Source organism: Lissotriton vulgaris, chromosome 10 (genome assembly GCF_964263255.1).
Source record: "Lissotriton vulgaris chromosome 10, aLisVul1.2, whole genome shotgun sequence".
Lineage (NCBI taxonomy): Eukaryota > Metazoa > Chordata > Amphibia > Caudata > Salamandridae > Lissotriton > Lissotriton vulgaris.
In genome coordinates, this window is record NC_141698.1 from 74034208 (window position 1) to 74062161 (window position 27954).

At 42.6% G+C, this 27954-nt stretch overlaps 1 protein-coding gene across 1 annotated transcript in view; it reads left to right on the forward strand.

The window, feature by feature from the left end:
* The window catches only part of LOC147684693 (uncharacterized), a 207340-nt gene that overhangs the window by 94325 nt on the left and 85061 nt on the right, over positions 1 to 27954 (forward strand). Inside the window, exons 6-12 of the mRNA XM_086940529.1 lie at positions 1335 to 1419; positions 4220 to 4381; positions 11577 to 11779; positions 13342 to 13445; positions 15565 to 15680; positions 16911 to 17072; positions 20649 to 20851. Coding sequence (XP_086796655.1) covers positions 1335 to 1419; positions 4220 to 4381; positions 11577 to 11779; positions 13342 to 13445; positions 15565 to 15680; positions 16911 to 17072; positions 20649 to 20851 — 1035 coding nt within the window. The remainder of the gene's footprint in view (positions 1 to 1334; positions 1420 to 4219; positions 4382 to 11576; positions 11780 to 13341; positions 13446 to 15564; positions 15681 to 16910; positions 17073 to 20648; positions 20852 to 27954) is intronic.

Sequence of the window (27954 nt, forward strand, 5' to 3'; positions counted from 1 at the left end):
GATAGGGTCTGTTCGGGTTGCAAAGTGAACCAACTCCTCCCCCCTCCCTCCACCCACTTCCCGGTCTGCCATCCTGACACCAACTGTCCATCTTATATATGTAGACTATTGTCTCTAAGTGTCCCTTGTATTTGTTGCGCAGCAACCAAATCAATAGGGTCTGTTCGGCCTTTCGATTAAAAACACACGCGTATTCGACACACGCATATTCTAATCCAACGTTGTGTATATAAAAACACGCGCGTATTCGAATGCAATGTTGTGTCAAAATTTCAAAGCAATCGGTGAAGAACTTTCGGAGATTTGCGATTTTGAACAAACGAACAGTTACATTTTTATTCATATAGATTTATATAAACACTGTATATATATATATATATATATGTGTGTGTGTGTATATTGTGTGTTTATGTAAGCAAATATTTACATATAGTATTAGATATTTGTGAGATTATTCTTCATTTACATTAAACTAAATTTAACATTCACTACTTTAAACCCAATTTATATTTAAAAAATCTATATTTTTGTATATTTTTGTACGATATATTAGTGTTGACAATATTTTTTTACGAAATGTTGGTACTTACCATTATAAGCATAGGAGCACGATATTGTGGCATACAATATTTTTAAAACGATATTTTTCTCAACAATATTTTTACCACCATATTGTATCAGTGGTCCGCTGAGATCAGTGGCTCATTTTGCAAAGGCTACAGATGAGTCTTAGTAGAATGACTTATGCTGAGTGTAAAAATGTTTGATATGTCTAATAGTGACAAAATGATGCAGTAATCTACAATCACCAATCAAGAGCAGGCCAAATATATGGTTCCCCAGCTACCAGATCTTGCCGAAGAAATATTTTTTGTGGACAACAAGGTATAGCTTAACAGTTATATAGCTTAACTCTTGGTGAATTTAGTTAGATGTGACTTTCAAAGAGCCAGCCTTGCAGATTTGCAAGATGTGACCAATGGAAACCATAGTCTTTGTACTAGATGCTCAGGAGTTGCCCTAAATCTAATTGGACTATTAAACTCTGTATGTATTTTGGGGAGCTGGGTGCTTGTGAATGGCTTTATATTTTGAGTATTTGTTCCAGGACGAACAATGTTTGTGTGGTCATGTTTGACCTTGATTTCTGTTATCCATACACTTTCTATTAGGATTTGTCTGCAGATGGGCATTTTCCAACAGCACCAAAGATGTTAACTGCATTGAGCATAAATGAGTGATCTGAGACTTATGAGATCTTAAGGAAACACTGTTCTATTACTTACAGACATGTTGACCTATGAGTTTCTGATTTACATGCTTTCTTTTTCCAGATTAACAACATCAGAGCTTTTGGAGGTGCTTCTCAGTGGGGGGTCTCCCTGCACGTTTAGTTTTGCTGAATATGCCTGCTCAGACGTGAGTTTAACCATCTAACTGTATGTGTAAGAAAAATGGCTGATTGATGATTCAAATGCCTACTTACGAGCTACATGCATTAACAGGTGCAGAATTCTTTAGCAGGGCAACTTATCGCATGATTACATTTGTCAATATTTTTATAAGACTTTTTAAAAGTTTATAAAATCTTTTTATTCTTCATCCGAGAGCAGAGGCATAATTCTCACCTGTTTCGCTGCATGCTCCTAGTAAGGCACAGGGAGCAGGAGATGCCTAGAGTGGCCCTGTGTATTAAGCCAGTGTGTCTTCCGTGCTGTACACCAACTGCTTCTGCACTCCCCTTGCATTCATCGCCAATAACTCTAGATGCTGCCTTGGGTTCAGCTGAATTACATTCTCTACACATTCAGGCGAGACAGACCAGGTATCTTGCGTCTGACATTAGCCTTTTTTCTGAGCAGGAGTACATCAAGATGAAGGTGTTTGGATTCAAGGATTGACTTAAGAAACCCATTGGGGACAACAGGTGGTGCCAAAGGGGAGTCACTATCTTAGTTTAGGAGTAGTGCTATTGGGAAACAGAGAGCTGAAAGTCACCATAGCTACTAAGAGATGACCCTCTTCAGTTCTCTTCCTGCACTGTGCACATGAGGCTGCCTAGCACCAAGACAGGCCGCCTTTCACCATGGTGCAAGTGAGAGGTTTATGTTTGTGCAGAAAAGGACACCTTCATGCAGAACAACAATCCCCTGAGGCATATTCCTCTTTGTATGTGTGCTGGAGAATACAGAAGACATAGAAAGAGGATGTAACGAGGGGAAATAAATATATTTCTCCTCACTGGGGAATGTTAGCATTTTGACACATTCCCAAGTTAACCCCGTCCATGCTCATGATGAGCTCAGCTCGTCATGCAGAACACTGCTTGTGTGCTCATGACGAGCTGAGCTCGTCATGAACAATGGGAATCATGGATCTGCAGCACAGAGGAGGAATTGCTGTAGACTAGCTTCAGTAAATCTGGGAATCCACCAAAGTGCAACATCCATGGGTTAATGCATGGCAACGCCCATTCTCCACCCATGAAATGACTTCCCAATCCAGGGCAGCACAGTGGCTTTGCTTAGTGGCTTTAATAAATTACCAAAACGATTTGCGTCCAAGGTGTGCCAAAAATGTGACACAACCCTGATGCAAAACCACAGTGAACCGGCTCCTACATCTTTGTGCCAATTATTGTCTTGACACTTTTTCTACCAGTGTATTGTCCCAGCCTGAAATATGGGGCATTGGTACTTCGTCTTTCATCTTGTCCAATGTCTTTCACATAATCAAATGTAAATGTCATGGTACTTATAGAGCGCACTGTCACCAGACGTCACCTTGCGGTGTCGCCTATACGGCTTCCTGGCGCTGATACTCATACCGCTGTGGAACCCCTCCTGGCTTTCCCTGTGAAGTGTCCACTCCTGGGCACCCCCAGGGTGAAGCCAGGCATCCTTAGCGCTGTTGGGGCTGGTGTGGAGGTTAAGCAAGCTATTGCCCAGAGTTGCAGCGAGGGGCCCGTGATTAGAATAGGCACCGAGGCGAGAATTAACAGGTCTGATGAAATTGAGCCCAAGACCATGCCGAGGCAGGAATCGAACCCTGGTCCCTGGCCAGAAGTCTGCATCAGGGTCTGCCGCTCTAACCATTGAGCCACACTCCTCCAATCAAGGTGTAGAAATATTGAGGTCAAACCATCAAAACTGAATTATTGAAAGGTAAGTATAGAATTTCCATACCTAACTCTGTATATATGTACCTTGAAAATTTATATATATCTTAAAGGTATATATATGTGGAGTTAGGTATAATACATCTATTCTCTCTCTATAAGCACTTACCTTTCAATATTTGGACCTTCAGTATTTTTTGCACAATAGCAAATATATCACATGACAGACATTTTGTGTCCTAAATAAGGGCCTGATTAGGATGGCGGACGGACCAGCGTCCGTCCGCCACCCCCGAGGTGGAGGGACCGTCCGCAGGGGCTGCGGCATTCCCTCCCTCGGAATTAGGATGTGACCCCCACCCTGGCGGTCACATCCCCTATATTTAACATTGCGGCGGATGCTGCTTCAAGCAGCACCCGCCGCAAGGTTAAATGTGCATGTTTTCCTTTGCATGCACGAACAGGCAGGCACCGCGTGCAAAGGCAGGGGGGTACCATAGGTACCCCCCATGTGCACCCCCTCCCCCCAACACCGCTGGGGGCCTGCAATGGGCCCCCATACTCAAACTCCACATGCTTTTCTACAGCAGAAAACCCGCCGTGGAAAAGCATGTCTCCGCCGGCATCCTAATATGGCTGGCGGTGTCTGATAGACACCGCCACCATATTAGAGCTTTATATATTGCTCTATTGGATGAAGATTATCAATTACTCATTCCAATGGGCCTATATTTTTTCAAACAATATTAATGGGGTGATATTTTGTCAAACATTATATTGAGTTATGATATTCTCACACCATAACATCATTGCACAGTGTGTTTAACCAAACACGTATACTTCAGCTCTAAGATTTAGTTATTTATATACATCTTCAGATGTCACTCTATTCACAGGTTTCAGCATTCTTGATACAAATATCTTTATTAATATCAGCAACTTGTTTGCTGGTTGATGCAGGACCTGCGACAATTCATTATCATTGGCCAGAAACCTTGGAAGTTGTTCACACATGATTGCCCAGTTTGAAACAAGCCTAAGAGTTGATCACCATTTACAAACTCCAATTTGTTTACAGGACATTTATTTTTGTTTTTCCAGACTGCTGTGCATGCCACTTTGCGTGGACGATTCTTGATTGAACTAGAATCTTGTTACAACAATGTGACAGTGCTGCAATTGGACCCCCAGATGTCAGTCCTGATGTTTTCAAGATTTTCCAATTCACACTTAAACCAAACTCTAGACATCTTCAAATCACAGGTAGGCCTCAATCTCAAAGGACTTAATGGAAATGTGGGCAGCTAGTAAATATTTTAGGGAAAGAAACTGATTGCCATGATAGAGACTCTGTAGCAGTTTACAATGTCACTGTGGCTGGTTTTGTGTGAGAATGCTTTATAGCGACTAAAACTATTTTAAAGTCTGTGAGGCTCTTAAGATTTGCAAAGCCTGAGACTAGTTTCCAGAGAGTGGAGCACTACTGTGGATAAGGAATGCTTTACGACTGGATGTGAGTGAGATTGCCATGCAACAAGTGGGACCTTATCATATTCTGTGAGACTGGTATGTCTAAGACTCTCTCCCTGTGAAAAGACTTGTAGATAATGACTCCAACTCAGAAGACGGACGTATGTCAAATAGAAGGAATGCTTGAAAACGGGAAACAACCTCTACAACGAGGTCAGTACACCGCAATACCTTTACAACGCGGTCATTACAACGACTTGCTATAGATGGCGCTCTAAACTAAGGAATATTATAATTGACTATTCCAACACCTTCCCTACTGTTGCACACACTGGAGTTGGAATAGTAAATTATACTATTCCTAAGTTGAGCAGGCCATCTAGAGCAAGTCGTTGTAACGACTTGCGTTGTAATGGTACTGCATTATAACAACGTGGTTGTTGTAAAACCGCATTGTAAAAGCACGCGATGTAACAACTAAAGTTATAAAGAGACTTATTCCTTGAAAACAGGTTCTAATCAACCTTACAGGAAATAGTCTGACCTGGTGCCACATTTGGAGGTTCAGAAAAGAGTTGAGTGATACATGAAAAAATGCTCACCAAAAAATGCTAATATATCTGAACAGTCTCAGAGAGGATTAAGATGTCTTTTATAGGAGTTGGTGAAAGAAATTGATAATGCACACAGAAATATATTGTACCAGTTATAGGAGTTACTGAACCGATGACAACTTTATTACTTATTCTGTCCCATAAACAAAAGGAAACATCTCTGAGCTTCTATCTCGGTGTAGTGGACACCTCATTTCTTTTCAAATGAAATCTCATGTTCAGTATGCTAATGGCTGTGTGCAATAAGAGAGGTTCAACTTCAGAGGAAAATCCACACTGCAAGTAAATTTCACAGCCAGAAATCTTAAAGAGTTTATCAACTCAGGGATGAGATTTCCCTTCCTGAGATAGATCAGGAACATGCTTTCCTAAATCCCATTTAACCATCATGCAGGGTTGATGGTTTTATGATGCCTGGTATGCCACAATATGACATCTGATACACTGAAACTGCTCTATAGTAATTCCAGCACAGGTGTTTTTAAGGAAAGGATGGTAAAGACATCAGTTAAACCCTCTGGGATTGTCGAGCCACCCAAATAGTAAAATCCAATGAGGTTTCCATTACATCCGCAATGGATATCAATGAGGCCAACTTACTTATAAATTTTGGTGGGAATTAGCTCATGATTGTCGGTGAAGCAATACAGCTAATAGCCGCCACAAAATTCTATTCACAATTTCAAACAGCATGCAGGGGCACCTGTTCACTATTGCAAACAAGGCTCCATAAAAGCTGTCAGCAATCTCAAAGGGTCCAGAGAAAGGCAAAGAAACTGATGATGCAAGACTTCTGAAGAACTTAGAAGTTTCATCAAGGAGGATTGAGGCCTCAGATCATAGTCTGTGTGAAGAAGGTACAAATAAAGTTCCAAATTAGAGATCTGCTAGTTTGTTCACTCGTAAACTGTTGATGAGACCCACCCCAACAGACTGCTCAAAGTGCTCCCCCCACCTCCACTCACAAAGGCAACAGACCACTTCTGGGATGAAGCAAAATCCCTCCACATCAAATAAGGTGACATAACAACCACTGCACAGCATTAACATTGCACCATGCACAATATGCTAAAATACACTTCAAACACGAACATGATGAATGAAAATTGCACATATACTACTTACATCCCCCTTTTGGGCCAGCATTGTGCAGAAATACCAGATGATGAAGATACATGTCAAACATCCCTAACACCTCCAGAGAGCTCATGGAGCACTGGTCACTGCAAGGGCATCCTATAACTCTTGGTCATGTCCCATTTAATCTCCAGGGTAACATCTGGGGAACCTAGAGCCCTCAGGGTCGCAGTGTAATTATTTGGCTTACAGTGGGTCACATGGAGGGGAGGCTATTGGGGCATTCCCATCCCACCCCCAAGAATTTTCTTTTTTTTCCGTCAATCGCCCTCAAACTTGTTATTTGGCTTACTATGGGCTGCCTAAAGTAGCAAAGTAGAAGTGGGTGGATGGCAAAATCCCTCGGTGACCTCCATGACACAGCACCTCAGGGACAAAGAGTGGGCCTCCAGGAGCCAACCCACATTTAAAGCCTTTGGAGCCTGCATCTGGTACCCCATGAATTGTTTCCAGCCACCACCCTCCATTTGAGCGATTAATTACGCCCACCAGCAAATGGCAATGGGGTCATGCCATGGTGTGCTCACTTGTAAAATGCTCATGGGGCCCACCATTACAGTGTTCAAACTCCTTTGCCCCACCTTCCACCATAAAGACAATGGACTCCCCTTCTTGGGTTAGGACTAAGCAAATTTACTTCACATCAAACAAGGTGGCATAATAACCACGGCAGAACATTAACATTGCACCATGCACCTCCCATACCCACAGCTCACTGCAGAGGCCCAGAAGGAATTATTAGGGCCCATTACTCAATCTGAAATTAAGTTTGCTATGAGGGGACTCCCGCGTAATAAAACCCCTGGATTGGATGGCCTACCAGTCGAATTTTATGTTACATATGCCGATTCCCTGGTACCCCAATTGGAGTTATTATATAACACAGCGCTAGATACGGGTTCCTTACGCCTCACTACAGCACAAGCGTTAATGGTATCACTCCCGAAATCAGGAAGGAACCCCACAGATATGGCCAGCTATCGCCCATTATCATTATTGGCCACAGAGTACCAAATACATAGTAAGGTGTTAGCTAACAGATTATTGCCCTCCCTGAATAAACTGATCCATATAGACCAAACTGGTTTTCTACCTGCCCGCAGCACGTCATTAAACAACAGGAAGCTTCACTATCTCCTAACGGAAGCCCCGAGTCAGTATGAAGCCGCAGGCTGCAGATCCTTGGATTTGCGTCAAGCGTTTGACACTATTAACTGGGACTATATGTTCCAAGCACTGGAGAAATTTGGGATACCAGCAGGATACATTGACTGGTTATGTCTCTTATATGATGCTCCTACGGCGCGTGCAAGCTTGCTTGGAGGGTCTAAGTTCATCATATGTGTGACAAAGGTTATATATAGTGGAACGAGGCAGGGATGCCCCTTATCTCCACTCATATTCATACTGGCCCTGGAGCCCCTGGCACTTAAAGTGCGTATGGAACTAACTGATATGGGCATAAAGATAGGGAACACAATGCGCCTATTTTCTGCATACGCAGATGATATCATTCTGTATCTTCGTGATCTCTGATTGCCCCTAGACCCACTTTACGAGGTATTCCATCACTTTGAATTAATCTCGGGGCTTGCCATAAATGCAGCGAAGTCACATGTATTTTTCTTTACAGAACATGCAAGCCCTACTGACTTTGAGTTTGGAGATACAAGGCTTCAGGTTGCACAACATACATTTAAATACTTGGGTATCCAGGTCTACCGGACACATACAGATATGTTAGATGGTAACTTACATAGAGCGCTTAGAGCCTTACGCTCCAGTATTGCCTTTTTGACTACATTACCACTGTCAGTCATGGGAAGAGCGGTTTTGGGTGAAAATGGTGCTCCTTCCACGAGTTATTTATTATTTCACCAAGTTGCCTATTATAATATCACATACTACATTCAAACTAATGAATACCTTACTAACTGACCTCATATGGGGATCTGAGGATGGCGTACAGTCTTAAAAAACTGCAGCTTCGATCACGTAGAGGAGGACTGGGTGTACCTGACCTGAGACCGTATTACTACGCATGCCAATAACAATGACTGTCCTTTTGGACCGCTGGACGTAACTTACAAGAGATACGATTTACGGAACGAGATATAGATCGAGAAACCCTACATGCCCTGTTGTTACTTAATGCGGTACAAAAGGGGGTGGTGATGGACGGAGCATCTGAATCAATCAAACACTCACACCCAGTCAAAAGATCTGGGTTTAATCCATCGCCATTCTTTAGCCCACTTTGCCACCCCAGTTCAGACATGGCTATATGCAAATCAGTCTGACCCTGTGCCTCATGTGAACAGTCCAGCCCGAACTGCCAAGCCATGTCTTCCCTGGACCGGAAACAAGCTTCCGAGGACCGGTTTACGGCATTCCAGCCGTCTTCAGCCCGGCTTGCTTGAATCCAGTGGCAAGGTGAGCAAGGGACTCACGTCTGAGCATACCCTGCCACACTTATGACGGCCAAAAGCGGTACAAAATGGGGTGGTGCTGGACAGAGCATCTGAATCAATCAAACACTCACACCCAGTCAAAGGATCTGGGTTTAATCCATCACCGTTCTTTAGCCCACTCTGCCACCCCAGTTCAGACATGGCTATATGCAAATCAGTCTGACCCTGTGCCTCATGTGAACAGTCCAGCCCGAACTGCCAAGCCATGTCTTCCCTGGACCGGAAACAAGCTTCCGAGGACCGGTTTATGGCATTCCAGCCGTCTTCAGCCCGGCTTACTTGAATCCAGTGGCAAGGTGAGCAAGGGACTCACGTCTGAGCATACCCTGCCACACTTATGACGGCCAAAAGCGGTACAAAATGGGGTGGTGATGGACAGAGCATCTGAATCAATCAAACACTCACACCCAGTCAAAGGATCTGGGTTTAATCCATCACCGTTCTTTAGCCCACTCTGCCACCCCAGTTCAGACATGGCTATATGCAAATCAGTCTGACCCTGTGCCTCATGGGAACAGTCCAGCACGAACTGCCAAGCCATGTCTTCCCTGGACCGGAAACAAGCTTCCGAGGACCGGTTTCTGGCATTCCAGCCGTCTTCAGCCCGGCTTGCTTGAATCCAGTGGCAAAGTGAGCAAGGGACTCACGTCTGAGCATACCCTTCCACACTTATGGCGGCCAAACGCGGTACAAAAGGGGGTGGTGATGGACGGAGCATCTGAATCAATCAAACACTCATACCCAGTCAAAAGATCTGGGTTTAATCCATCACCGTTCTTTAGCCCACTCTGCCACCCCAGTTCAGACATGGCTATATGCAAATCAGACTGACCCTGTGCCTCATGGGAACAGTCAAGCCCGAACTGCCAAGCCATGTCTTCCCTGGACCGGAAACAAGCTTCCGAGGACCAGTTTCTGGCATTCCAGCCGTCTTCAGCCCGGCTTGCTTGAATCCAGTGGCAAAGTGAGCAAGGGACTCATATCTGAGCATACCCTGCCACACTTATGGCGGCCAAAAGCAGTACAAAAGGGGGTGGTGATGGACGGAGCATCTGAATCAATCAAACACTCACACCCAGTCAAAAGATCTGGGTTTAATCCATCACCGTTCTTTAGCCCACTCTGCCACCCCAGTTCAGACATGGCTATATGCAAATCAGTCTGACCCTGTGCCTCATGGGAACAGTCCAGCCCGAACTGCCAAGCCATGTCTTCCCTGGACCGGAAACAAGCTTCCGAGGACCGGTTTCTGGCATTCCAGCCGTCTTCAGCCTGGCTTGCTTGAATCCAGTGGCAAAGTGAGCAATGGACTCACGTCTGAGCATACCCTGCCAGCATCAAAATGGTGAGCCACCAAGAGGCATGCCCCCCCTGCAATTAGCCTTATTCCTGAAAAGCTTCTCCTGAAGGAGGCGCTATCTGGGCAACCTAGAGCCCTCAAGAATCACTGTGGCATTATTCATCTTACAATGGGCCACAGGGAGAAGAGGTCAATGGAACATCCGCCCTTCTCCACCAATAATTGTATTTTTCCATCAATCGCCCCAAGCTTGCTTGGAGGGTCTAAATTCATCATATGTGTGACAAAGGTTTAAGGAAAGATTAATGTTAGAGACCTGCTCACAATCGGTTTTAACTGGAAATAATGTCTTCTCCTTTAGTGCCGTATTAAAGTGTTCATACCCAATATCAGAAAACCAAAAAGTAGTTATCTCAATAATAGATAATGTGTCAAATTGTCATACAAATTATTTGAATCAAGTTAGTATGATTTTCGATCTCTTTCCAAATGAGTATCGTAAATGTGGAATTCAGTGCAGATCACAGTCAGGCTGTGTATTTCAAACAGGGTGTAATTGGTTCAGCGACCAGCGACATTATCTTAAATTCTATACAGAGTTGGGGTAAGAACTTCCTGGATAATTTGAAGAAATCTGCATGAAAGAGAACAGAGCAAAATCTATCTGTGAACACCTATGAACTATACGTTCATGAAGTAAGAAATGTAATTGAAATCACTTTACGCAATGGAGTGATTGATGGAGTAGCAAGTTTCCCCCCCTCAGTGGGGTACCAGAATATTGTGGTACCAGAATATTGTGGACTAAATACCATCTTACAAAAATATTGCCTCCCTAATATCAAATGCAAAAGATGAACATCATGAATATCGTCCACAAAAAAATTACCCCATTTTCGTTAACAATAGAAAATGTACCACCAATGCAGCCATATCTTAGTAAGTGGTATTTAGATCACAATATGCCAGACGATATTTTTGTTATCGATATTCTGATATTGCAACCTACCCCGCACCCTGGCAAATTATGGTGTGCTAGCCTATGACTTAATTATATGTGATGGTGTCACAAGTGGAGAAAGATTTATTTTACAAGCACTCTAAACCTCCTACTGCAAAATCAATAAATATATAGTCTATATATAACATTACTTTTACAGGAAGTTAGCCTAAATTGGAGTATCTTACTTTGCTTAGTATCTGGTCCACATCACTGGTATTTAAACAGAATAAATAAAGGACAAGGACACAGCCCTGCTTCAGCCCCTTGTTAGTATAAATCCTATGGAGAGATGTGTATCAAGGCATAACTTTACTCACGCCAGGGTGTCACTTCATAAAGATGCCTTTAAGAGCAAGGGAGAAGTGACCCAGTTAGTTTGTTTTTTATCCAGTGAGTCACTGCCTACTTGACTATTTAATGGATATTCCAGTGTCTAAATGTGTGTTTCTTATATTCTGAACAGTTTTCCAAACACATGCCACAATGGAACCAATTTCTACTCAATGGAGTGTGGGCAAGGGAGGTCCAGAGAACAGATGTCACAAGCAGCTCAGCCCTGGGGACTCTCTTTCAAACAAGACTACAGCCATTTCTCTCTGCCATCAACACAACCAGCTTGAAGTGCCTTCTGCAAAACAACGTGACCTGTCAGGGATTTCGCGAAGTGTGAGTATTGGAGGGAAATCAGGGAGTCTGATAGTTAAAGCCCTGAATTGCAGTTGGACTAGAAAAGGATGTGATATTTATCAAATCTGAAATATTCCGACAAAGCCTTGTTTGGAATTTTTAGGGTGTCATAAATAGCACCCAATTACAATTATTGCCTTAAATGTGGGGCAAGTCGTGCAGAGTTTGATGCTTGCTGACCCAAACTCAGTGGCTCGTTATTTACCAGGCATTTTTCCCCGTAAATTATAGCAGGTTTTACCTGCTGAAATGTGCCAGGTGAAGAAATATGGGGTCTGGATCTTACTGCACAGATCCTAATTGTGAAATGTGTGGTAATAGGGCTTACTGCATAGACCACAAGAAACATGTATGTGTCTCTGTGTGTAGCATGTGTTTGACATGTGCGTGCGTGTGCATGTGTGTGTTGTGTGTGTGTGTGTGTGTGTGAGCCTATGTGTTTTTGTTGATTGTGTTATATATCAGAAGCTTAAAAAGATATGTTTAATTTTCTCCCCTCCCAGGCACTTACAAAAATCGGGTGCAAGACTACTGATAGCATAAATAAAATAAAAAAAATATCTAAATGCAAATTCATTGTTGCAAATTCATCTCAAAAGCTAAATTATGTAAAACAGGTACATGCATTGTTATGATAATTAGTGCAGAGTATAGCACAAATAGAAGAAACCTGTTACAAGTTATAAAAACTGGTTATAACATAAGTTCTTCCCCAATGTAGAACAAGGATGTATTTAGGGAAGGACAATTCTGAATATTGAAAAGCTTTATACAATTACTAAATATTTTTTATTTCTTATATGAACCCAGTGTTAGGCACAGGCAAACAAAATAATCTAGAAAGTGGAGGAATTATAGATTGCCCTAAATTTGACCGAGGACATTGTATGTAAACATGAATGAAAATTAGACTGGTATTTCAGAAAGTCATTACATGAGTTAAAACGTTTTGCTAACAGTTATGTAAATTAAATGAGGACCACTGTGTTGATCTGAAAAGGATGAGTGATGAAACTAATTAAAGTTGGCATGTATACTTTCCAGTGAAAATGTTAAATGATTTTGAATCATATGGAAAGTATAGTACACAATTAAACATGCCATGTTAAGAGAACATTTTAGAAGAAATATCATGCAATGTAATATATACAACAAAAAGTATTGTTTGTGAAATTTAGGCAATGGAATCATATGGGAGAATATTGATAGTCTTAAATTCTGCATGGTTTTAAATTTGCTGGCCTTAATCACGCAAAATCAACTGACCTCATAGAAAAAAAGGCTTAAAATCACTTCAATATTTCTCAATAGGTAACATTATTTAAGAAGTTATGCTGAGTATGTTTGCATTGATCATTAAGTGACATGTTAAAAGTGTGCATCCACATGGGCTTTGCAAAAAATATAAAATTGTCCTTCAAGTATATACTCTGTTGGTTTCCCTGTTTTCTGTACAGTAGTTTACTGTATGTATAATCTGAAGGAAATGTGTTGTTCTCACATGTACTTTTGTTTTTGCTGTTTTTTCCAACTCTAAATAGTTTGAAAGGATTAAATATGAAGCATGATCAGATGGCCAACCAAACACAGTACGATATTTGCACCAATATCGTCTCCTTCCTAAGGTTGAAGCTGAATACCACAGGTGAGAAGGGCTTCCCCCGTCTGCTTCTAAGATCTGCACAGAGTGGGGCTGGGGGCTAAGGTGATGGCTTACGCTGACGACACCCAGCTGCTTTTTACTTGGGACAAAGATGCAGACTCTGTACTTTTGGTTCCTCACTGGCTATATTCCATCTTTAAATGGCTGGTGGAAGCTCAGCTTAAGTGCAATGAAGAAAAGTCAGAAATTCTGCTATTTGGCAAATTGCCGCTTAACTTCAGAGAGCAGCTCTGGCCTCCTGAATGTCCAATCCCCACCTCGTCAGGGAAGCCGGCCAAAAATCTGGGGGTTTGGTTTGTAGAATGTCTTTCTTTCTCCACACACATCCAAAAGCTGTCTGGCTGTTGTTTCGGCCTGCTTAAAACTCTCAGAAGATTTTTCCCCTTCTTACCTCAGACGGCCAGGAAAACGGTCACCTGTGCACTGATTTTGTCACTGTCAATGACCTTTATGCTGGTATCCCGAGCTACCTGTTGAAGAAGTTACAAGTGGTTCAAAATACGGCAGCCAGACTCCTATTGGGCATGTCTGCTAGGACATGCCCAATAGCCAACAGTTGCGCTCGCTCCACTGGCTCCCCATGGCCAATAGAGTCAAATTTAAACTTCTAGCTTTAGCCCACCGTGCTCTTCACGGTTGTAATCCTCTCTACTTCGAGAGGTGTCCCTCCTTTTATGTTCCTGTGCTCTCCCTGCGATCCTCGTACTTATGCTATGCTTAGGTTCACCGTTTCAAGCTTCAGAGGGTAGGGGGCAGCTCATTTGCAGTGAAAGCTGCTGTTGCGTGGAATTCTCTTCCTCTGGCCCTGCGTACCATCCAAGACCTAGCTGTGTTTAAGAGGAAGTTGAAAGCACATCTATTTTCCTGAAGATTCTGGTTATACCCCGCTAGGCTTCGCGCCGGGATACTCATGTGTAGCCGCACGCGTTACAAATATATATAACATAACATAACAGTGGGAGGGTGAGAGGGGGGCCAGAAGAGTCTTTGTTTGATGACCATTTGTATATCAAACAATAGAGAGCATTAATCCAATTTCAGGATCTAGTGAGATGATATGTCCACCAATTATAAGCCGGTCTGCACAAATATATTAGTATATAGAATTATTTCAGAATAAACTGATATGAAATTCAATTGGATCCACTTAAATGGTAACAGCTCAGTAAAATAAGAACTTTATCTTGCCAATGTCCTCTATACATGATCGACTCCAAGTCTATCTTCCTTTCCACAGCCTCCTACCATCAGATTCTTCATTTGACACTTCACATTTTCTGCCCTTTGAACTCCCTCTGCACTGTTACTTCTTAATCTGATTCTAATGTTTTTGAAATATGAACTATTGTTGTCCCTCCTGTTTCCCTATCCTTTTCATTGGTTTTTTAATACGTTTGACGCTTCTGTTTGTTATATCCCTCAATGCAGTCTCCTATCCAATACGCTGGATTTTCATGACTGCCTTTGAATGTTGTGTCTTTATTAAATTATTGATGTTTATTGCACTTAGACGCTACATCTCTGGTACATGTTGTGCATTATACATAATACATGAATAAATAATGATTTTCTAATTACCCTCAAAAAAGTTCTTGTTGCGTTATCAATTCTACTCTCGCTTCAACAGTGCAACACTTGGCTCAGTATGTCAAGTTGGAGTTTCTACTCTACAAAAATCTGGCCTAAAACTGTTGCCAACCATGAATGATAGATGATATTAATACATTTCTTTATATGCAGTTATTATTTTAAAATGGTTCAATTAGAAATTAATTGATTGTATCCAATAGTAAAACATCGAATTGTGACACACTATTTTATTTCCTCCTTTTATAGGCCATGATTATTTTAGGACCTTTATGCTGGACATAAAATATATGATTCTGCACAAAAGTGTCTTTGTGACCTTTTGCATCTATGTTTGTCTTACTATAATGCTTCTTTATAGCGAAATGGGCAAACTGACCACACTACGGGTCGTTGTAACGCCTCTATCACGAGACTCTCCAATGTTCTGCTTCGTCCGCAAAAGTCTGCTTGCGTTGCTTTCTATTGAAAAACATCTGGATCACAAAATAAGACCTTTTCCATTTGTGTTTAGGTTCTGCCTGCTCTGAGGGAGTCAGCGGCAGTGTTTGGCTAAACGAAAGTTTTGGGCAATTCTCAAGTTGTGTCCGTATACAAGATTTATTGGCTCTCAACATGAACTTGACCGTGGTGAGTAAATAAATGAACACTTTTCTGGACTGGAATGAACTAGGGGAGGCCATGCGGTCCACACAGGAGAGGTAGTTTTATTTTTTTATGTAAGGTATGGAGAAAAAGGGTATGGGACAGAAAACAATATTCACTCCGCCTTGGAGGTGTCATGGCATCAGTTTTTATGTGTGATTTTTATTTCATCTGATCAGAGGTCCATAGAAAGAGCTTGTACCACTGAAGAAATTAAGGACACCATATACAATGATTCCATTTATGGAATTGCAAATTGCGACAAATAATAGTCGCAATTAGCGATTCCTTAAATGGAATGTACAAAGAGGATTTATTAGAAGTGGTGGCAATTTGTGCATCGACTTCTAACAAATCTATAGGTATTTTGAGAACCGACCTAAGTATTAATAGGTTTCTTCTCAAAATAACGATTTGTAGTGGGTCGCAATTCGACCTACCTCAATAATATGCATGTAGGATGTACATTCTGACCTACTACGGTTGGCTGTATTCACAGGCATATCTGGGATTGCTTTTAAATAAATCATTTTTTTTAATGCAGCCTGTTTTCTTTAAAAGGGAATGTGTTTAAAAAAGAAAAATGACACAAACCTTTTTTATGAGCAGGCAGTGTTCTCATGAACCATAGAAAAATGTTTTTGGGAACATTCACAGAGGGTAAGGGGTCCCCTGGAACCCCCTCCCATTAGCGAATAGCTTACCACATCCTTTGAGGAGGTCTTAGCCTCTTCACTGCGGCGGTTATTCCCCTGCAGTGCTAGACATTCCAATCGCGGGCATGGTCATGACGGCTCCCGGCCGTCATAAGCACACGCCCACCGTGACTCATGACGGCCGGGAGCCGTCATGAGCATGGAAGAGGTTAGCATATTCATGTTTTGCAGCCGGATTTCAGTCGCAAAACATAAATACATCCCTAAAGGAATCGGTATTTGGAAAGGACGCCCTTAACAACCCCTTCCAAATATCGATTCAGTAACCCAATTAGCAATTACGTAAGATTTAGTAACATATTACCAAATTGCTAATTGGATTTGGTCAATTTAAAAATGACGTTTTGTGGTTGAAAGGCTCTGATTTTACGAATCAGAGATTTACCCACCATTAAACGGCATGAGACATGAGGGCTGTAGTTAACAAAGAAATGCAAGGACTGGGGTAGCATCTATACCCGTTAACAACCTGTGACATTTTCTACTATTGTCTTTTCAGGATGACATCTTGCCTTACCTCTCAGTACCACAGCTGGTAATCTTCACCGTGGACTCGGGCGCCTTGAATGACACAAAGCTTATGGGTAGTATCTGCAGCCAGCTTCAGACCCCGATGGATATGGAGCAATACCGGGCTGGACTGCAGGCTGCCTTGATGGGGGTAAGCTAGTAATACGTACAGATCCTTAGCAGGCCTTCTAGAAGTCGCTGAAGTGGAGATTCAAAGAGAAAGGCACCCTCAGCCTGATTCATCATTGGGAGGTTTTGCGAGTCTGAAATAGCGAATCATAAGGAATCGCTATTCCAGACTTGCAAAACGGGATTCATGTAGGAATAGCAACATTTTTTGCGATTCCTACTGATTCCTTATTTGCGATTAGCAAATTGCTAATCGCAAATAAGGAATAACTCCCCATTCATTCCTATGGGTCAAAAGGCCCATAGGAATGAATGGGGAGTATTCCTTATTTGCGATTAGCAATTAGCTAATCGCAAATAAGATAGCGATTTAAAGGGTGCCAGGGGTGTCCAGAGGACACCCTGTAGCACCCCTTAAATGCTAATTTAAACAGGTGTTGCGCACACACATGTCCAAAGGACATGTGTGTGTGCAACATGCAACTCAGAAAAATGCTTTTAAAAGCATGTTTCTGAGTTTTCGCTATTTACCACGAGGTTTGACCTCGCGGTAAATAGCGGGCCGAAATTGCGAATTCGCAAATTTTAAATGGATGATGAATTGTATTTAAGGAATCTCAAATAGAGATTCCTTAAATGTAATTCATCGCAAAATAGCGAAATCGCTATTACCGATTTTTGCATTTGGGATGATAAATCCCAAATGCAAAAATAGCGCTTGCAAAGGGCCAGATTCTCAGATTCTGGCCCTTTGCGAGCCGATTTCGGCTTGATGAATCAGGCTACCTGTCTCTAGAAACAGAGACTTCTTGTCTACTTAAAATAATGCTAATTTCTCTTTTCAAACAAGTCTTCCTGTCTTATTTGCTGATAACTCTAACAAAACTGAGATTAAGCTGGTTAATATACCACAAAACCTGAAGGTTCTTCCTTGAAAGGCATAGGCACCAACTCAGAATTGCATCTAGAATTCTCAGATACCTAATAAACATTGCTCTTGACTTAAGTTTTTGACAATATAATTAACAACATTTTAAAAAGTTTTGTAAGGTGAAAAAATGTACTTACTCTTTCTGTTGTTGGTACAAATATAACAGACTTGAAAGTCAACAAAATGTTATTTAATTCAGCTTTCTTCGAATTAAATGTTCCTGAAATTGTCAAGCATTAACCTTAGGAGGGTTAAAATTACTTATTGCCATTTTTAGTTATCGAGTTCCAAAATAGAAGACATGCATGGTTTTTCACCACATAATACAATGAGTTACGAGGTTCATTTGGTTTACCCAAAATGGCAGAACATCCTACCAATGTGGATAGTAAAATACAAAATAAATGAACTATGGCCAGGTCAAGTCATCATGCGTCACAAACAACTGAGGATTTTAGAATATCTACCATGAATATTTATGATAACATTTACACTGAATGGTTGTTAACTTATGTAAAGTGATTGTGTTTACTTTTAAGTGCAAAAGCAGAAAATGCCACACTCATCCAAATTCATCGAGATATAATTTATTTACTATTGGGGAAAAATAATTCCTAGATCAGAACAAAAAATGTATTCACGAATCAATAAATGCCCGACAGTGAGTCATCTCCAAGTTCCTTTTTAGGTCTCGCCAGAGATCTTTTGTTGTTGACTGTGCTTCCCAGGAGACAGTGCCGCCTGCGCGCATCGCCTCGGAGGCGATTTGAAACTGGAACGCGCGATGTGGCCAGGCGCTGTCTCCTGGGAAGCTCAAGCACCACACACGCATGCGCATACACACAGACACACACACAAGCGCCCATGCACGCACGCACGCACATACATACATACAGAGACACCCCCCTCACACATACACACACGCGCGCACACACACACAAGTGCACCGAGGCCCCCCCTCCCCCGCCGCCACCGTTGCACACATACATACACACACGAGCATACACACACACACACACAAGTGCACCAAGCCCCCCCAGCCTTTTGGAACTTACCTGGCCAATGTCGGGGACTCTGCTCTCAGCACGCGGCGCCCAACAGGAGCCCCGAGCCGCGAGACGCATTGACTCTGCCTGCCTCCTCTTCCGGTCTGGACGTGGCCCCGCCCCCATCACAGGCGACCGTGCCTGACTTCCGGGGCGGCCGCGGCGGGATTCCGGGGGCATTTTAATAGCAGTCATTGTTGGCACGTTCTGTTCCGGGACAGCACGTTTTTTTGCATATGTGCGCGGGCGTGGATCTGACCACTGGCAGTGCCGGCTGAGTCCGGGCACGGGGGCTGCCGCCGGCACAGCGGTCGCCTTGGCTTTGTTCAGCTGTGAGATGCAGCGTGAGCGCCTCCTCGCTCTGTGAGGAACCCCCAGGGGAGCGGAACACAAGATGCTTATTAGAAACATGTTCACACACAATACAATTCAAACATGCGAATCCATGCCAGCACGTGACTGTATATGCGGGGCCTGGCGTATGTGGATAATACGTATTGTTGGGGCTAAACCAACCAGTTACTGCCGGCAGCGCGTGGTCAACTTCCAAGAGGAACTGGGTGTTGAGGAGTGCAGTAAGCACACGTGCACTTAAACGCTGCACCATTTACATTACATTGAATTAATGGACACGATGACAAGGGTCACATATCCGATTGTGTAGTAAAGTAGGGGTATCTGTGGCAGTAGAGGCGCTACCCAACAAAGTGTCAAACAGCATCCATGTCATCGCTGCGACTTTCGGCCAGTCCTGTTTTTGCAGCCTACGACACTAAGCATGCTGGGACTAGTAGTTTTACTCTATGTATACCACGCTATCAGCCCGCGAGTCTCGGAATGTTCATTACAGTTACTTGAAATAAGGAAGACTGAAATTCATCCCCATTACTCGTGACGTGGGGCCATTTAACAGCCATGACTGCAGCCTAGACACGGGCTGTGCTGAGACTCAGTCGGAGCCTCAGCCGCCAATTCCCACCCTCCCTATGTATTGTTGGGGAGGGGGGTGGGGGTGCTGGTGGGGGCAGGGAACGAGCGGAGATTCAGCGCTGAGGCACGGGTAAAGAGAGGGCACGGGCGCCGTGAGCGGGGGTATCATTGACATAAGCCTGCGCTCTTACAGACTGCGGACACGGAGCCTGATGGCCTGCTGCCGCTGAATCCGAGCCCAGAAACATTATGTCATGGTGTTATAAAGCGATTACCGCCTCCCCAGGGGAGGGGGCGCTCGGGTCATCCAGCCATTCACACGTGTCATGTAAATACAACTCATATTGCATTACAAATGCTATAGGTGTCACATTTGCAAATGTTATAGCTATTGGCATTGTCATACACAATGCCAATAACTCAAACTTTAATGCTGCGAGACCTATTGCATTGTAAATGCTTGTTATAATACTGTTTGTTTAGATGTGTGTAACCTATCTGAGACTTCCATTTGACATAGCCAGCTTTTGTTATTTTAAAAGGGTAATACATTCGAAGTCCTTACCACTATCCACCTGAAGTAACATCATTCAAAGTATTGTCCACAGTAGATCATTGCATTGTCTTTAACCAGAGGCCAAACACTCATTTTACTCTTTATCCTATTTTTTGTTGTTGTCACTTTTTGCAGACCAACCGCACACTCAGCCCGGAGGTTGAGGCCTTGCTGAATGACAGAGGCGCCCAGATTCTTTCCACTCAGTTTCCTTTCTATGGTCCTTCAAACTGGACCGATCTGTTCCGCGGCCAATGGAATATGGCGACCAACAATGTCAGTGCATCACATCTCTCCTTGATTCCCAGAAATATCACCTGTGAATCATATCAAGCAATGTAAGTTCCTGTTCGAATTTAAATTTAAATTTAGATTTGTGAGCTCAAGTAAATGTATTAAAACAGATGTTCTGTTGGATATTCGCTATTGAAGCTTTAAACTAATTTTCTGGAATATATTTCTGACTTTATTGGAATTCGCAAAGCCTTCCAGGAATACTTTTGTGGAACCATGGCTGTTGCTGTATTTCAGGAGTGCTCCTGGAATGGTTTTTAATTTTATTAATTTTACATTACTAATTATACCAATGTATATTCACTCATGTTTGTGAAAACCATGTGATCCAATGTACTCGTGTATTTTTTCTCATATTTATATATACTCACTGGTCTGTAGGTATTCACAAACTTAACCTGCCATTCTAGCCTCGAATGCCTTCTCCCTCACTCTTGAAGCAGTTTAACTCCCACATAATATTACACCATAGGGGTGTGATATTACTACTGAGTAAACAGGCACAAAACACAACATTTCACTTGTCAGTCTTGCCCTTTGCCCGCCTATGTTGAACTGAGTAGCACAAATGGCTTTGTGAATAGAGCTTTCAATGTTCCTACTTGTAACCAGCAGTCATCTTCCACAAGTGAACATGGTTAGATAGCCATGAGTTAAAAGTTTGTTTAAGAGTTTTGGCACATTCTGTTGATTCTCAAAGGTATCTTAGGAGACCTTGGGAGCACCCTGAGATGTACCTTAGCCTTCAACACCCTTGTTGAAGACCTTTGAAGATAAATACATTTTCTCTTCCAATACAGAAGATCTCCATCTAAATATGAAATGGTGAATCTTTGCTACTGTGGTGGTTTTTATTATTATGCTCTGTGAGCCATACACAATGTTTTATTTTGCTCTGTGAGCCATACACAAGGTTTTAAATGAACATGTGAGAAAATGAGTGAGCAAAATACTTGGTGGGTTAGTGGAATGTGATGCAAAGGAGGGCATGTGAATATGTGCACAGCAATTTAGAGCCATTACTATTAATTATTCATTCTCAGCTCTTCATGCAATACATTTTTCAGTTTTAATGGTCAAAGGTTCCTTAAGAGCTCAGTTCTTTGGATTCTGTTTGATTTTGAGACTGCTCTAAGGACCACATGTATTAAATAGGCTTTTTGCGATTACCAAATAACGATATTTACTGAATTGCTATTTGGTTATCTCAAAATGCTATGTACGTAGGAATCGTCTAAGATTTTGTGATTCCTTAATATTACCTCATAGCGATTCAGTAAATAGCAAATCGTTATTAGATAATAATACTCCATTCGTTCCTATGGACCTAAAGGCCCATAGATGTGAATGGTTTTGCATTCGCTAGTTTGCGATTACCTAATTGGTAATCACCACTTAGCTAATCCAAAGCCAAGGGTACTTGGGGCCTAACGCCTCCCTGAAGCACCCCAAAAAAAGAAAATGTGCACATTTAAAGCACACACATGCCGTAGGGCATGTGTGCGATACATAGCACTTTGAAAAATGCCATTTGTACATGGTTAAGATCAACTTGAAGTTGATGTTAATAGCATTTTCTAAATGCACAGTTCACATTTTGGAAAGGCTTCTTACATGTGCATTTGGGATTCGCAAATTGTGATTCCCTGTTTGCATTTGCAATTTAGGTAATCGCTAAAGATTGTGATTACCTGAATGGCGAATCCTAAAGCCTTTCATACATTCAGAAAGGCCATTTTGCATTCGCAAACGGGCAAATTTAGCGATTCGTACCATTTGCGAATGCAAAATATTTTGATACATGTGGCCCTAAGCTCCTTGTTGAAAGATTTCCAAATATGTTACCAGCTGGTATAAGAGGACAATGAAAAAGTTGGCAATGTCATTGGTCGGGTACTTTAGAAATAATAACTTTGTTTTAAACTTGGTTGTAAAGATGTGTGGTTGTATGCTTCTCATGCCCTGTTAAAAGTGACTGGTTAATACTTGTCCCTTCTGAAAACTCTATGCACAGGCATCAAAATGATACATTTTGTTGGAATTACCGTATTTGTCTACAGCTAAATTTTATCAGGTTAAATCTGCCGGTATTTACCAGGAAAATATGCCTTTTAAATTCCTATACATGCAGAATTTGGTGCAAAAAGCATAGATTGCACCCGTAATTCCCTGTTTTCAGTGGGGGACCTCAAATCAATTACAGGTAATTGTTGCACCTAGTAAATTACGAACCTTTAGATATCGGATTTAACCTGATGCGATAATCCCCTCAACCTAATCTGGGCCACTCATAACAAGGGCCATGCTGAGCCCAAAGCATTGTACTGGGATAAGATTAGATGCTCACAAAGTTTTTCCTTAAACAGTGCATTAGCCACACTTCCCTGATGATATCATGACAGCATTGGTACACTATTTGCATGTATCACAATGCCAGAATTTCATGGTGAACACCACCATGACTTCAAATCACGAGGAGCTATGATGGGATATGGATGACATCATGTACTCCCCATTGTTTCCTTTTGTGTTTTTATTTTAGTCTTTATTCTAATTCACTTTCATCAATATTAAATTAAACTATTTACATTTGCTATTTTCACGGATTGATCGGTAGCCTAAACAAGGCCCATAAACTTAGACCATACTGGGCCTCGTTTGGAATTTGGCGTATAGTCTACTCCCCCCCACAAATGCGTCATAGTATCCTGTTGGACAGACTGATAGTCTGTCTGCTCTGTTACAGTCAGATGGACTGTCATATTTCTGTTGATTGTTCATCCACTGGCTCCGCCCACTGAAACCTTACACTGATGGCCCAATGGACTTGTGGCCATTGGAGTAAAAATACTTTAGACCGTCTGCCTTATTTAGAGTAGACGATCTCATGGACTACTTTCTTGTTCATGACCGCCAGGGGGAACCCGGTGGTCTAGAACAGTAAAAAAAGAAAAATTGTCCCACACCCTGGGAGAAAACTCCCTAGGTCCTTAGTATTTTGTTTCACCACTTTGGTAGTTTTTTTTGGTAAAACCAAATATTTGCTGAGAGGCTGCATGAAACGTGGCAACAGCTCAGCAGACTGCTAGTGTCTTCAGATGAGCAGCTGTTGCAATGACTTCTTTGAGGGCACAGAAATCCCTGCCAGAGTGGTGGGGTTCTCTAAATAGGGTTGCAGTGGTCCACCAGGGTGTTGGAGGTAATGACATCCATCACCCTGAAGGACGGTAGGCTGCTTGTGAAACTCCAAATGATGCCATAGTATTGTGCCTGCCTATAGATCAGTTCTACTATTAATGATTAATTTGTATCTATTTTATGGCATAATGATTTGCAATTAGATACCAAACATCACCATCACACAGAATGGAGCCAGTAGTTCACTGGAAGACGTGACGATGATCTGACACACAGAATGAAAAGTACCAAAGTTTATTATGGAATTCCCAATCCTTCCTCTAAGTAACAGGGTTATTTATTTACTTTTTATTTATTAGAATGTATTAGTTGAACATGCTCTCTCACGTTTCAGGACCCTTGATGGATCCCAACCAGCAAACGAGATGAGTAAAAGAAATTTAGATTTTGTTATGACAAGTACCCCCCTTTCCAGGGCCAGAGCATCCCAAGGAAGCCCTCCTCTGGGAAAACATAGAGTCTTGAGCTGGATAGGTTGGTAGATACATTAATGTAGGTGATAATCGTGGCTCAAATCCACCCGAGTAACTTACCGCACTCACCTATAATTACTGAGAAAAAAGTCAGCCGGACAGTGGAGAAGAAATGACAAAGTATTTTATTAGGCCACAAACTCCCATATGAGAGGGCCCTGTCCGACCTCACCCCTAAGAGTGCGCCGAGAGGACTGCCTCATCTCACCACAGCAATACATTATAACATGGTACAGCAGAGTAGAACATGCCCATCCTGGAAAAGTACTGAACCCTAGAGAGGGTGAACAATGGCCTCATACAGGAGGCATCTGCACCTGCAATAGCAACATTTGGTTATCTCTGCCCAAGGCCACAGAGCCGGGCCTCAGCGTCTCCAGAGCATGCGAATATTACTGATTAGGGTTTGTTGCCAGTTTCGGTCACAATTAGCTAAGAAACGAAAACTGCAACGTTCAGGGTTTTTTCTATTCCTACGGGAGGGGAGATGAGCGAGTGCGACTCGCACACAGAGAGAAACACCCAAAATGGTGGCACACAGGCTAAGCTAAGAAGACTAGATATCATTACATGCATAAATGAATCATGAAATGGAGAATACAAACATGAATGCATAAATGAGTACATCATTAGTTAGACACATCATGCTAACTCATATATGAAAAAGGAAATGGGTGGGGCATCGGAAAATGAAACCTATCATAGGTTAAAAATATGCTGCAAGGATCAAAAGATAGTTTATTAATTTATGAATTATTATTTATTAAAAGATATTTATTTTATGCTAAAATGTTTCTTTCCTCAACAGACTACTCTGATACCCTCACCTCATAATAACATAAAATTCAAATGCAACATCAGGTTGAACTAAATTGAGTGACCCACAATTAAATAAAAATGTTCGAACATTTTGCCATCTTTGCTGAGAGTTAGAGCCCTGCACTTGACCTGCGGAGACCAGGCAGGGTGGCACATGTGAGGCTAAAGAGCTAATGTACTTAAAGCAATCCAATATGCAATAGCTAATAATTTTACTACTAAAAAGCTACTAAGAAAAAGGCATGGTTTGGGTAAATAATGGATAAAGTAATTGTTGTAACTTGGTAATGGTTTCTCCCTCCCGGTCATTTCCCCCTCCCCTTTTCCCCATGATGGTTCTGCCCGAGCTGTCAGCCAGGAGGCAGCTTTGGAATGTTGTGAAACGATATGCCGCCCAGCTGGGAGCACCTGATGATAATCACTTATTAAATCCTACTTAACTCTATCATCGTGTAGTGTGTCTTTACTACACTTTTTGGCGACGAGGGTCAAGGAGCTGAGCCAGGGTCAGCGTGGTGCACCCCCCTGGAGCAATTTTACTGGGACGGCAGAGCTGACAACGAAGATCAACTTACTCCATGTGAGAAACCTTGCCCGGCATCACAGCAGTGTTTCAACGCAGCATCGCGTCACGACACCACCGTCTGGCTTACTTACAGGAAACTGGAGATTTGAAGAAGTAAGCGGAAACCCGGGCAAGACCACAGTGTGGGCCGCTAGCTGAGCGGAGAGCCGGTGTCGGCAGCGTGGTGTGCCACGAGTGGTTCTACTTCACCTATAAGGAGGTTCGACTTTCGCTCCTGAAGGGACTTGCATAAGGTGAGCTGCGGTGTGCTGAGAGGCGTTCAGGCTGGCAATGGCAGGGGATCCGTTACCGCTTATGTGAGGAGAAGCCGGCGGTGAGTTTGTGAGGAGAAACTGCAGCAGCCAGCGCCAGTGAGGTGGAGCAGAGCATGGCCGTGTGAGCAGTGCAACTTGCAGTGGCAGTGGATCCGTTACAGCTTATGTGAGGAGAGGCCGGGGTTGAGCTTGTGAGGAGAAACGGCAGCAGCCAGCGCTAGTGAGGTGGAGCTGAGCGTGGCTGTGTGAGCAGTGCCAGAGTGGCGCGTCTTCACCTCAGTCTCCGTTTCGTCGAAGACAGGATTTGTCAGAAGCAGTGTACCCCCTATCTCTGTATCCTCACGGCGGTTCGGGGGGGGGCACAGCGCAAGGAGCATCTAAGCGCAGCAGATCTGTGTCCATCTCGGCGAGGCTCTGGGAGTCGACGACGTTCACCACAGGAAGTTCCCGCCCAGAACGAAGGACAGTGGGAAACGAAGAGACAGAAAGAGGACTCATGTTGTTTTCTCAGAAAAGTGATAGGAAAGCTAGTATTAAGTTCTTACTTTGGTATTCTTGTTTGTCGGGGAGGTGGTAACACACATTCATTTATATTGTTGGTTAAGGGCCATATAAAATTTTACCAATTGATCTAAAGTAGTGAAGCTAATTTCCTCCCTTCCTCCAGCCTCAGGTTTAGTTTAATTTATTCTTTAGTACAGTATCTGAGGTTTATCTAGTGGATGGCCATGGCAGGTGCAGGAATGAGCCAGCCCCCACCTTTCCTAAATGAGCTGGGGGAGCCGGAAATACCATGGAAAAGATGGGAAGGGATTTTCAAGTCCTATCTCATAGCGATAGGAGGAGGTAATTATAACAATGTGAGGAAACAACATATTTTGTTACATAATTTGGGCATACATGGGAGAAAAGTGTTCGAGGACATAACTGGAAGGCAAGTAGATGATGAACAAGAGGAGGTTGAAGGGGTAAATGTCTATGAGTATACTTTAATGAAACTGGAGGAACATTTTAAAATTAAACTAAATGTTGTGTTGGAGAGGCACAAATTCTACAAAAGGGCACAAAAGAAAGATGAAAAGGTCACAAATTATGTAGCGGTTCTGAAGGGTTTATCTGCTACGTGTGAATTTGGGGTGTTGACTGACTCTATGATAAGAGACCAGATTGTGAGGTGCACGAATGACTCAAGGATACAAGAGGAAATCCTTACTAGGAATCCTGACCTGGAAGAGGCACTGAGTATAGCTAAAGGGTTAGAGCACACTGCCATGTGTATGAAAGAGATGAAAATACATGAGGGAGCCATAAGGGAAAAAGTTGAGAGCAAAGGGGCACACGATGGGGAGACTGTTTGTAAAGTAGGAGAGAAGGCTAAGGTTAGTCAGCGCAACAACCCTCAGGGATTATTTTGTTACAAATGTGGTAGCCCAAGTCACCTAGCAAACAACTGGAAGTGTCCTGCCTGGGATACTCTGTGTAGGAAGTGCAACAAAAGGGGGCATTTTTCAAAAGTGTGTAAGAATTTCAACACAAAAGTACATATGGTGGAGAATGTAGAAATTGAGGAGGGTAGAGAGAAAACGTATATATTCCAGGTGGGGGATGATGAGGAAAATAAATGTAATGATTATACAAAATGTGAAATTACTTTGGATGGGGAAAGAATTGTTGTTTTTGCTGATTCATGCTCTCCATACACACTTATAGACAAGAGGGAGTTTGATGAGAAGTTTGCAGGACGAGGAGTAGTGCTAGAGGAAGCTGACATAAATCCAGTAGGATATTTCAAGGAGCGTATACCGCTAGAGGGCATG